This window comes from Argentina silus (genome assembly GCF_951799395.1).
Source record: "Argentina silus genome assembly, chromosome: 8".
Taxonomy (NCBI): domain Eukaryota; kingdom Metazoa; phylum Chordata; class Actinopteri; order Argentiniformes; family Argentinidae; genus Argentina; species Argentina silus.
The window spans coordinates 7,061,614-7,074,382 of NC_139662.1; the positions used below are offsets into that span (position 1 = coordinate 7,061,614).

The window sequence follows — 12,769 nt, forward strand, 5'->3', positions numbered from 1 at the left end:
GAGTTGTTACTCATTTTATGGACCCGTGAAAATGCATTGCCTGATTGGGTCATCAGGCAATCAGGAATTTCAATATGCCTGACTGGAAAACAACAAAGCAATGTATTGATGGTTACATTGTATTGCATAAAAAAGGCCAGCCATATCCCTCAAACACTCGTGATTATACCATGGATTTGTGTCCTGATATAATAGTCTCAAAAGCAATATCTAAAGAATTGCAACATGATATTTCATTTAGTTTGGAAATGATAAATGTTGGTAAAATCATTCCTCCAAAGGTTGTTTCTCTTAAATTTCATATGGAAAGTGTATAGACATTTGTTCCATTTTGCATCAAAACCTTTTAGTGTCTTTTACATTCAACTGTAGATTATTTTAGACCTTACATTACAGGGTAAATGCAGTGATCTTTAAAAAATCTTTAAAGATTTTTTTTGGCACGATATAATCTCAAATGTCTTAAAAACAAGATATAGAATGATTGCATGTTAAGACTATCTTTCTGTCGTACTATTAAGAATGGTGCTGGTGCAGATTATTATTATTTATTTTTTTTGCTAGCAAGCTACTGCGAAGTGCAACTCCTAGGCAGATTTTATTATAAACCAATGCAGAAAGTTAAAGTTTAAAATTAAAGTCGGACTGAAATGACTTTTTGTTATGCGTTTTGTTATCTCAGAGCAACAAAAATGTAGCACACACTCGTATAGATTTTCCTCTGCTCAGAAGCCACGGGACTGACTGGGTGTGTGTACTTGTTGGTTGACTGACAGCCCATCTAGCAGCAGGGAGATTAAGTTAATGCTAATGTTTGCTAGCTATTAGTTTGGCTAGCTGGCAAACTACTGTCCACATGGCTGTCTTGTCATGCTACTGCTGCTGGCGCAGCTTTGTTTACAGTCGAGGCAGGCACACTTCACCAGTGCTTTCTCATGATTGGAGAATGTCCAACTGTTGTAATTTATGATGTAAGGAGATACAAATAATCATTATAACCGTTCCATTTTTTATATTTAAATAGGCGATGTCTATCTGATGCTGACCCTCCCCTCTGATTGGTGTCTCTGAAATACATTTGACAAAGGCCACTCTTGAAGAAAGGATAATCTGTGTTTTAGCAATACTAATTATCTTCCACCACCACGAGTATACAGTGATATTGAGAAAAGTATGTTTCTGAAGACACCTGCGAATTGCTGCAAACCACTGGGGAAACTAACTGGTCATAACTTTACAGTAGCTTGCAAATTTACAGTAGCTTGCTAAATGTCTGTCTGTTTAATTAGAATGCAGGTAAAATCTATCAAAACTGAGGTTGGAGGGTCTGCGTTTAGAAAATGCTGACTTTTGAAAGCCATGTTACCCCTGATTGATACATTACTGCATGACAGAGCCAGAATAACTTGGTGAACTGCTGTTGCTATTACTGAATAACTAATGAATAGTCATACACATCCAGTGTTTTAAATCAAGAACATCTGGCAAGTGCACAAATGGAATGATAACGTTTCCAAAAGTGAACTTGATGGTGAATGTGAATTACCCTCTCCCTCAAAATGCGCTCCCTTTGAGAGGAGATAGAGACAGTTTGATAGGTGGACAGATTAAGCTCGCAAAATGTGAACAGTGACCTGGCAAAATAACTCTTTTAATACGGCTACATGAAATGTGAATTTTGATTTGTGTCTACCACAATATAAAAAAAACACTAAATAAAATACCACACATAAAAATACATATATTTTTAAAATAATTACAATAAAAAGAGAGTTGGGGGCATGACGATGAGCATCATTTATTGATTTCCATTTCAGTTCGACTTCAATGTAAAATAAAGGTTACAATAAGAGAGGACATAATTTTGACGTGCTGTGATTGGCATATACACAAACATCTTCCTTTTTACAGTGCATCACTGCAACTCGCAATTGTTAACTGCTGTTCTAAGTGTGTTTCAAAACAAATGCATACATTTAGCTACCGAGTGTTCAATCAGCACTGAACATATCATGTTAGAGTTATTCAGTAAGATATTATTTACCAATCATTTATTTCACCGGGTAACATGGCTAGCTTGTACCCATGAATTTCAGAGTCAGACGTTCTAACTAACTTCTGTCCCAAGCAGCTTGGGTGCGTAGTTCAATTAACCATATCAGCATGGACTGCAGAATGTAGGTTTGTTTACTTTTGTGAAGAGAGCGGAATATACCACTTTGATAAAGTTTGTCTTGGGGAGGGGGAGAGTTGGAATAAACCATTACTGGAAATTACAGTGTTTGGCATCTCTTATGTTTTTTAAGAGTGCTTTTCACAGTGCATTTGTGTATGTTTTTGTAAATTAAATATACTGAATATAACAAAAATAATTCAGTGGATGATCAAACTGTCACAACAAGTTAGATTGAACAGCAAATTATTGATATCAATATGCAGTGCACAGAACATGTGATATTCTCATTTGGCATAAGTAACTGTGCACATAAAATAAATAAATGTCGCACTATTTATCAATGGAGATCATTTCAGGTCATTATTGAGATTGGATTTTTGCCTAATCAGCATTAAGAGTATCTTTTTGCCACTGTTTACTTTTGAAAACTGTGCTAAAAAGGAAATCGGCAGATACAGTGCCTTCAGAAAGTATTCAGACCCCTTCACTTTTGCCATGTTTTGTTTGGGGAGTTTGTTGACAAACTCCCCAGTCCCTGCCAGTGACAAACATACCCATAACTTGATACAGCTACCACTATTCTTCACATGAGAGATGGTGCGGAAACTGCATTGCATGTGCTGGATTTGCACCAAACGTAATGCTTTGTAGTAAAACCAAATAAACATCCACTTTTCCATCCACTTTCTTTGCTGTATCACTTGAATTCATTGTTGCAAACACAATTATGGATATGAGAGAGATTATTTTCCATTAAGGGATTCTTTTTGGCCACTTGGTTATAGACCAATTTTGTAGAGTGACTGAGATGATGATGTCCCATCGAGTGTGCTTTTTCCTCTCCACCATTCAACTTTGTCGATTTTTGTAAGTGTCCCCAGGCCTCAGGGTCGCATTCCTGAGCAGTTTTGTTCCTCTCCATTTGCTCAGTTTGTAATGACAACCTGATCCACACAGTGTGTAATTGATTCCTAGGCAAATCAGAAACCCTATAAAAACAAAGATATTAATTCCAAAATTACATGAACTATTATCCTTGCATTAAGATAAACTCAATTCAACTTATTGAGTGATTTGTTGATGACATTTTTGCATTATAGCTATACGTGATTCTGGGGTATTGTGTGTAGATTCATGGCAAATTCTTTTAATTTAATCCATTTTAAATTGAGTCTATAACACAACAAAATGTGGAAAAAGTGAAGGGGTCTGAATACTTTCCGAAGGCGCTGTATATCGGTTATCGGTGAATGTTGCCCCTGATAAATCGGTATCGGACCCAATAATTCAGCGGTCAGGCTCTATTTATTATTTTATTTTGCTATAGTTCCCAGAATCCAACTCAACTATGATTGTCAGGACAATGAAGGTGCTGTCTTTGTGTGTATTTGCGGTTAAAATTATAAGAAAACATCCTGTTCTGTCAACATTTGCATTGTTTTGAATTGCACACCTATTGAGCAAGTATCGAGAACAAAAAAAGTCACATTTTAAAAAAAGTTATTTCAGGGAGTGTTTCTCATACCTTTGTGCCCCATAAATTAAGCATAGTGGCTACTCTTACATGTGCATTCCGATATTGCTCAGTATTCCTCCAGTAGTTATTCTATTGCGACTTCTACCTACCTAGAAGGTACAACCATTATTGACACAGTTTCGGGAGATTGGTGTGGCCTCCAATTAAGCAATAGTTAGCATGCTTGCCCTGAAGTAATAAAAGCGTTGGATCAAATCCTACTGTGGAAGTTTTCTTCTTAACTTCCCCCACTAGGGCTAGGGGTGAGGTAAGAGTTAAGATTAGAGATGGTGTTAGTCAACCCAGAAATGTATTTGCAAAAAATGTTTAGGTTATGTTTAGGGTTAAGGTAATGGCTAAGTATAGGTTTGCGAATGGCAACAAACTGTTGGCAATACCTGCTGATGACCATAGCAACATACAGTAGAACCTCAAGAAACAAAACCCAGAGTTCCAGACCGAACAGGTAATTCCAAACAGGCAAATCTAAATCGCAACGCGTGATTTACATGCTCATGTATGGAGCAGTCAATATAGAAGCAGTGCAGGTAGTTTGGTGCACACTGAGCGTATTTGTAGGAAGGAAGGTATAAGGAAGGATGTCAAAGCAGAGAGACTAGTGACGCTAAAATTATTATTTTAAGTTGCTTTCATGAACTGAGAATCTAGGCCTAATTTTAGCACTCAATATTTTGAGAATGGTTTGGTGTGGTTCTTATGCAATTTTCGCAAAGTTACAAAAATGTCCACGATCCAAATTACCTCCGTTCCCAAGGTGCCGCTTCTTATCAGGAACCTGTTTTACACTAACAAAAAATAAAAGAAAGGATAGCACGTACAGTGAAAATGATGTTATCATATCATGACATTTTGACTCCTAATGGCAAGTTAACATGAATGCTTGGTGAACTACAAGTTAGCTTTTTATTACCTTGTACTTGTTTTAATGCAACATTCATTTTATTCGAAAGAGCATTTTAAAATGAAATTCACTTAATTTGTTCGACCAATTCTCACACTTACATATCATTAAGTAGCTTATAATCAAGAATGTTTAGTATGTTGATTTACGTTCCAAACTGGCCATAACCTCTCTCTCATTACATGACTGCCATCTTTGATCTGTCCTGGTTGTTTTTTGTATGGCTGTCTAGAATAGCGAGCAAATGCATCAAATAGGGACCAATATGGATGAACTAAAATGAACAATATTTAAAATGATCAAAAACCTTTTCAAAATGTTCCATTCCCCTTTTAGCAAAGTAGACTTAAGGTAAAGCTTACTTGTACTGTGATTGTGTAATAGCCTATGTAATATCTCAAATGAAAAACAGCAACACCTTTTGAACAGTCAACTTGACTGCTGTCTTAAGTTATTTGATAGCCTGAAACCCCATAACCACTGTGTGGCTAAGCTAGTTTTCAAATTAATGACAAAAAGTGTAACGTGCATCTCTCTCTCTCTCCCCATCTCTCAGGCCTGCTGAAAGTCGGGAGAGAGCATATGATCACACTGCCTATGGACATCATGAGCGTGCCAGTAGCAGCTTTGATCGCCAACGCCACTATGACACTGACTATTATCGTGATTCCAGAGAGAGAACGCTTAGCGCAGGTGGGAGTAGCTCTGGCACTGCCAGTGGCGGCGCTGTCTCTGTAGGAGTTGTAGGTGTAAGTGTTGCCAGTGGCAGTGGAACAGGTGGAGCGGCTGTGGCTGGAGGAAGTGGAGGATCTGCATCGGTTGGGGTGGGCTACTACCGTTCACATAGCCGGAGCCCCAGCCGCTTTGAAACCCCAGAGCCTCGATACGAGTCTCGCACCAGAGAACCCTTTACACTGGCCAGCGTTGTTCACAGGGACCTGTACAGAGAAGAGAGGGGTCGCCGTGGGGATCGTTCTTACCACCACAGTTGCAGCCGATCTCCACACTCCTCACATTCGCGAAATCCCTCTCCTCAAAGGTTAGCGAGTCAGGCAGCCTGCCCTCCCCGTTCCCACAGTGGCTCTGGTTCTCGTAGCCGTTCCTCCAGTTCTGACTCCGTCAGCAGCACCAGCAGCAGTACCAGTGGAAGGTGGGTATATATGCCATTTAGCTGATGCTTTTATCCAAACTTACATTGCAGTGAGTGCATACATTTTTCAATATATATGGTCCCAGCAGGAATCGAACCCACAACCTAAGCGTTGTTAGCACCATGCTCTATCAACTGAGCCACAGAGGACCACATTCTATATCTCTCTGGGTAGAGATATAGCAATCTATAAGCTGCATTCAACAATTGTGCGAGTGTACGGATTACAGAAATCGTTCCTAAAACCAATTTAAAGAACATTTCAGCATTCATTAAAGTTACCTCAGATTTATTCTTTGGCCTGCACAAAACTTTTCAGTCCACCAGACCACTCATATACACATTTCCTTATTGTAGCGAGTGTTATGAACCTCATGTGACATGTTTTTTATTGATGGATATCTTCAGTGCAATATACAGTTGCTGGGAAGCATTTTTATTTTTATTTTGGCTCTATACTCCAAAGGTTTGGATCAAGCAATTACTATGAGGCTGAAGTAGAGATTCTCAGCTTTTATTTGATGGTATTTGTGTACTTATTGGTTTCACCATTTAGAAATGACAACACTTTTTTATACATAGTCACCCTATTTCAGGTCACCATAAGTAATGGGACAGATTCACATAATGTCCAAATTAAGCACTCATGTTTTGTATTTGGTCAACAATCCTTTGCATGCAATAACTGCCTGAAGTCTGTGACCTATTGACCCCACCAGATGCTGGGTATTTTCTTTGGTGATGCTCTGCCAGACCTGTGCTGCAGCCATCTTCAGTTGTTGTTTGTTTTTAGGTATTTTTGTCTCAGATCGTATCATGGTCAGTCAAGTCGTTTTCACTTTTTGGGCCTGAAAAACTCCCTAGTTGCTATGGCAGTATGTTTTGGGTCATTGTCTTACTGTATGAAGTGCCATCCAATGAATTGGGAGCCATTTGCTTGCATTCGAGCAGACAAGATGTTTCTGTACACTTCAGAATACATTCTGCTGCTGCCGTCAGCAGTTACATCATCAATTAAGACAAGTTAGCCAGTTCAAGTGCCAGCTATACATGCCCAAATCATAACACCCCATCCACCACATATGATCAAATCTTGGGCAGATCCTTTTTTCTCCGAACGTTCCACTTGCAATCACTCTGGTACATGATAATATTAGTTCACAAGACCTTTTTTCAGACCTCTGCAAGCTTTTTAGGTACTTTATAGCAAACTGTAATCTGACTATCCTTTTTAAGATAACTAGTGGTTTGCACCTAGCTGTGAAGCCTCTGTAATTCGGCTGGTGACGTATTCTGCGGATGGTAGTCTCTGACACATTCACACCAACACCCTGGAGAGAGTTCCTAATCTGTGGGAGTAGTTGTTTTGTTTTTTTTCTTAATTATGGTGAGCATTCTTCGTTCATTCACTGTAGAAGTCTTCCTTGGTCTACCAGCCCATTTGCGTACTGAGCTCACCAGTGCCTTTTTTCCCCGTTTGAATGAGTTTCTAAACTGTTGACTTTGGTAGGTTTAAGGTTTTGGCTATGTTTCTGATTGATTATGATATTTCAGCCTCATAATGTCTTCCCTGACTTTCATTGACGTGTCTTTGGTCCTCATGTTGACAAACACCAATAGCAGACTCCGAAGGCGAACGCCAAGCTTAGAATCAATACTAGACATTGGGAGGTCTTTTATGACTGCACAAATTATGTGACAAACCAGAAACACCTGTCAAGCCAATTGTCCCATCACTTTTGGGTACCCTGAAATAGGAGGACTATGCATAAAAAGTGTTTTAATTTCTGAATGGTGAAACTAGTATGTACAAGTCATGTACAACAGGCTACGTATATGTCCAATATAGTCAGGAGTTTTTTGGTAATGATTTGCAGTCTTTGTAGTTTCTAAACATCAAGAGGAAATAAAATGCGTTCGTATTGGGTTTTGTGGTACAATTACATTATTTATTATTATAATCCATGAATTAAGAAATGCAATTCATGCTATAGGCTACATTTTACATTACTTTGTTCCGTGTGCATTTGGCCACCTGACTGTCTCCGCGGGCTGTAGAGCTTTGATTTACCTTGACGGGACTCCAGGGATTCTCGCTCGAATTTCTGAGAATTAATATGAAACGATCGTGCATCTGCCTGGCCTGGTTGGGCAGGCGTGTTATTTAGTTATGGCAGGGTACCCTTTCTCAATACCAGTCCTGAAAACAGCAAGGTTCCAATCCCGAAAACCAAAGATAATAATTGCAGACACTCTCCCTCCCCTCTGCAATTCATGTCATCTTAATTGGGAAATTACCATTGGTTTTGAAGTAGCCTATCTTCCAAATTACGTTGGTAAAAAAGACAAATGCAATGCGATTGCTGTGAGAATAAATACCTCTGTTTACTGTGAGAATAAATTACTCATTTTGATTATGTACACATAACTTTGTTATATAATAATATCTTTCTCATACAGTATGCTCAAATCTTACCTCTAACACAATAAAAACAACTTCAATGTGTGTGCCATTGAAGTACAGTAAGCCTATCCATTAGAATTGCTCAGAGATGACCCCTGGTGGTTGTTTGGCCAAGGTGTAATACCCCCAAGAAAAAGACAACCGCTGTCGTGATAACCGTGCACTGCCATCGTTGATTAATTCATACTAAACACTGACGTACTCTACATGCAGAATAAATGTTTAACTGTAAAAAAAAAAAAAGAAACTCCTCTGAACATTTCTGTTTGTAAAAATCGGACAACGGGACACGTACAGACAACTGGACCCTTATCATCTCTGTTGTTGTTAAATGGGGCCCCCTAGTTGTACTGTCATTCTTTCTATCCCTTTAAGTTATAACGTGGAGCATGTTCAAACCTGGTCTTAAAATGCATTTGTGTTTTCTAATTGACTTTTAAAATTTGAAGTCTACATGCACTGACATGTAAATCAAATGCTATGCCCCCTGACATAAATGGAAGTGAAACTACAGTCTAGATGGATGGGGATGCATTCTGAGTGATAAGTTGCCAGGCATGGACATTTTGTTCGTAACACTCACCTCACTGTATTCTAATGAGGTACGCAATATCTGATTGCGAGTGTAGATGGCACATCAGACCCTTGTTTGAGCTTTGCTTGGTCTCTGATAAGCAACCATGCTCATATCAAAGTATTAGCTATCTGTCAAACTTAACTGTTTTTTGAGATTGTGTTGAAGTTAATCTTTAACAGCAGGAGTTAAAGGGGACATTGATTATTTTAAGCTAGATGCACTGATTGTATGCAAGCCAGCTATTCACCAAGAAAAGTATGGCAGCAGAATCACAAGGTTTCTTCTTTTTTTGCCATCACAATCAGATGCCTGATCTGCATTCAGTTTCACATGTGGTTTGGTTTCAGGAGGAAATGCTACAGTGAATTTATGGAGATGGCTCTAGTGTATTTTCTCACTGCCTACCTCTGTGTATGGGTGATGACCCCCCCCCCCACACACACACCCTCCGTGAGATCCAGTTAGAACTGGAAATTTCTGGCCACTGCTGGCTCCCTGCCCACTCCCATAGGCCAGACTCCATCAGCAGCACTTCCAGGAGTGTCTGGGAGAGTAAGGAGGAGCAGAGGAGAAAACAAAACAGCAGAGGAGGCTTGAAAATTGAGAAGAGCATGGGAATAGTGGGGTAGGGGTGAGAGGCAAGCTAAATTACTATGAAATTAATATATAGGCTATTTCAGTTGTGAACACATCTTTTCAACCACAATGCCTTAATGACCTCTGAGGATTTTGAGTTTAATTGAATCCTTTACCACACAAGCGTTCTACTCTTCTGTCCATTTTGCTCAAATTGCCCCAAAAAAGCCAGTGCATGGCCATTTGTCACCTGCTTGTGAGTCATTGTTTGGTCAAATTGCTTTTATATGTTCTCTGCTGCTCTTCTAACTTCAGCTATTAGCCAGCATAATTGGATTCAAATCCATATATAGTAACTAGAATCAATTCCTTTCAATTAGTTGTCAATGTGTCTTAATACACTCATAGTATAAACACAATGTATATCCATATATATCCATATATATCCATATATATCCATGGTGATTAGATTCATGTGTTTACAAAACAGCATTGCAGAATATTCTGTTCCAGTGCAGAGCCTTAAAGCCAATGGTCAGTGATATTTTCAGTATTTTTAAATGATATTTGAAATATACAAATTACATGTACTATAGTCATAAATTATATTTTCAAAAATAAATGCTGCTTATAGAATATCACTACAGATATGTCAGAAAGCAAGTGATATTTGCATGTTTCACTGCATTTTGCTCCATGGTTTATTTTTTTGGTGGCCCTGCATGCAGTAATCACTGCATTTGCTTCCATTTGTATGAGTTGTGAAATAGCAGTGCCACTGCAACACTAGTAATGGTATTGCATATCTCGCTTTGCTATGTTAACGTCTATTACTTCCAAATTCATAGCGGGTTGAGTCGTACTTCTGTATGATAGATTGATGACTACCATGTACATCAGAGCTGTGGGCTATGTCGAAAGCCTTGTGCATTTTGATGTCTTGCAGTGTAATATTCCAAGCTGTTTTTTATTTTTATTTTTTTATTTAAAAAAATGTTTTAACTTGTGTGGAGCAGAAGTTGTAGCATGCACAGTATCTTCCCCTAAGCCTATTTTATTCTCTGGCAGCAGCGATTCCAGCAGTAGCTCGAGTGATGACTCCCCAGCACGTTCCGTTCAGTCTGCTGCTGTTCCCGCACCTTCAGCTTTGCCCTTACCTGCCCTCGACAAGGATGAACCTCGCAAAAGCTTCGGCATCAAGGTTCAGAATCTTCCTGTGCGTTCTACAGGTGAGGAGTTGCTACCTGCTCAATACATAATGTTCTGAGTTTTATTATTTGCATGCCCCTTTCATTCCCCAGCACAGTTGCATTAGGGTTTTTGGTAATGATAGTATAGTGTTTTTCTGGAGCTATTGATGCCTGAAGTTAGTACTTATGCTGTGAATTAGACACTGTTAATGAAATTAAATTGGGGCGTGCCAAGTTGATTTATTTTAAAGGTACAATAAATAGTTTGCACCTGAAAAACTACCCAAGTTTATTAATTAGCAATTGCAGAAACTTCATGAAGTGCCGGTGAAAATGAGTGCGGGACAAGCAGAACATACCATTCCATGAGAGGAGTTGAGGAAAGGAGTGCAAGAGATCTATATAATCTGAACCTAGTGAGCAACATGCAAGACTAAAGGCACATACTCCAATTTTCCGGAATTGTATGTTTTTCAGGGAATGTTTTTCAACCATAGAAGTAGCCCATTTCATGATATTTGAATCCCTAGAAACTACATGCATGCAGTGCCTTCACTAAGTATTCACCCCCCTGGACTTTTTCTAAAGTATAAAGATGTGTTCCAACCTGACTTTAGAATACATTTAATTGATGTTTTTTTGTCACTGATCTACACAAAAAATTAAAAGTTGAAATGTATTCACCCCCTTTGCTATGACACTCCTAAAATTAGCTCAAATGCAAAAATGTCATCAACAAGTCACATCTGAGTGCAAGGATAGTAGTCCATGTGATTTCGGAATTAATATCTTTTTTCTTTTTTTATAGGGTCTCTAGTTTGCATAGGAATCAATTACGCATTGTGTGGATTAGGCTGCCACTACCAACGAACACATTTCATAATTTTCTCTTGATCCTGACAAACTCCCCAGTCCCTGCCAGTGACAAACATACCCATAACATGATGCAGCTACAGTACCACTATTCTTCACACAAGGGATGGTACGGAAACTGCATGGCATGTGCTGAATTTGCACTTAACGCTTTGTAGGAAAATCAAATAAACACATTTCCAGCCACTTTCTTTGCTGTATCACTTGAATTCATTGTTGCAAACACAATTATGGATGTGAGATATTTTTCCATTAAGGGATTCTTTTTCGTCACTTGGTTATAGACTAATTTTGTAGAGTGACTACAAAATACTTTTGTAAGTATTTTGTAGTGAGATGATGATGTCCCATCGACTACACTTTTTCCTCTCAGCCATTCAACTTTGTAGATTTGTCTCCCCAGGCCTCAGGGTCACATTCCAGAGTAGTTTTGTTCCTCTCCATTTGCTCAGTTTGTAATGACAGCCCGATCCACACAGTGTGTATTTGATTCCTATGCAAATCAGAGACCCTATAAAACAAATATATTAATTCCAAAATCACATGAACTATCGTCCTTGCACTCAGATGGACTCAATTCAACTTATTGAGTGACTTGTTAAAAAAAGGCGTTGAATACTTATTGACGTGACATTTCAGCTTTTCATTTTTAATTAATTAGAAAACATTTCTAAATAAATGTCCACAGTGATATTATAGGATATTTTGTGTAGATCAGTGACAACATCAATTAAATCTATTTTAAAGTCAGGTTCTAACGCAACAAAATGTTAGAAAACTCCAGGAGGTGAATAATTGCTGAAGGCACTGTATTTGGGTACATTTTAAGATAGAAAAAAAATAATTATTGGATTTTTAAAGCATCAATCCCTTTCTTTCCAGATACAAGTCTGAAGGATGGCTTGTTCCATGAGTTTAAGAAGTATGGAAAAGTGACATCTGTACAAATTCATGGAGCTTCAGAGGAGCGCTATGGACTTGTCTTCTTTCGCCAGCAGGAAGACCAGGAGAAGGCCCTTGGTGGATCAAAGGGGAAGCTGTTTTTTGGCATGCAAATCGATGTCCTTGTCTGGAATGGCCCTGGTAGGTCATAACCAGCTCTTGCTGCATCCATTGCTCATATTAAATTAAAACTTTATTCAAGTGCTTTTTTAACCTACACCTCCTTTTCAGAAACCGAAAGCGAGAATGAGTTCCGGCCTCTGGATGAGAGGATAGATGAGTTTCATCCCAAAGCCACACGGACACTGTTTATTGGCAACCTAGAAAAGACCACCAGCTACCATGATCTGCTCAACATCTTTCAGCGCTTCGGAGAGATAGTG

General features: G+C 38.7%; 1 protein-coding gene across 1 annotated transcript in view; it reads left to right on the forward strand.

Annotated features, from left to right (window-relative positions):
- spen (spen family transcriptional repressor) overlaps positions 1-12,769 on the forward strand; it is a 34,909-nt gene that overhangs the window by 7,799 nt on the left and 14,341 nt on the right. Inside the window, exons 3-6 of the mRNA XM_083674903.1 lie at positions 5,171-5,764; positions 10,453-10,610; positions 12,327-12,527; positions 12,618-12,769. Coding sequence (XP_083531029.1) covers positions 5,171-5,764; positions 10,453-10,610; positions 12,327-12,527; positions 12,618-12,769 — 1,105 coding nt within the window. The remainder of the gene's footprint in view (positions 1-5,170; positions 5,765-10,452; positions 10,611-12,326; positions 12,528-12,617) is intronic.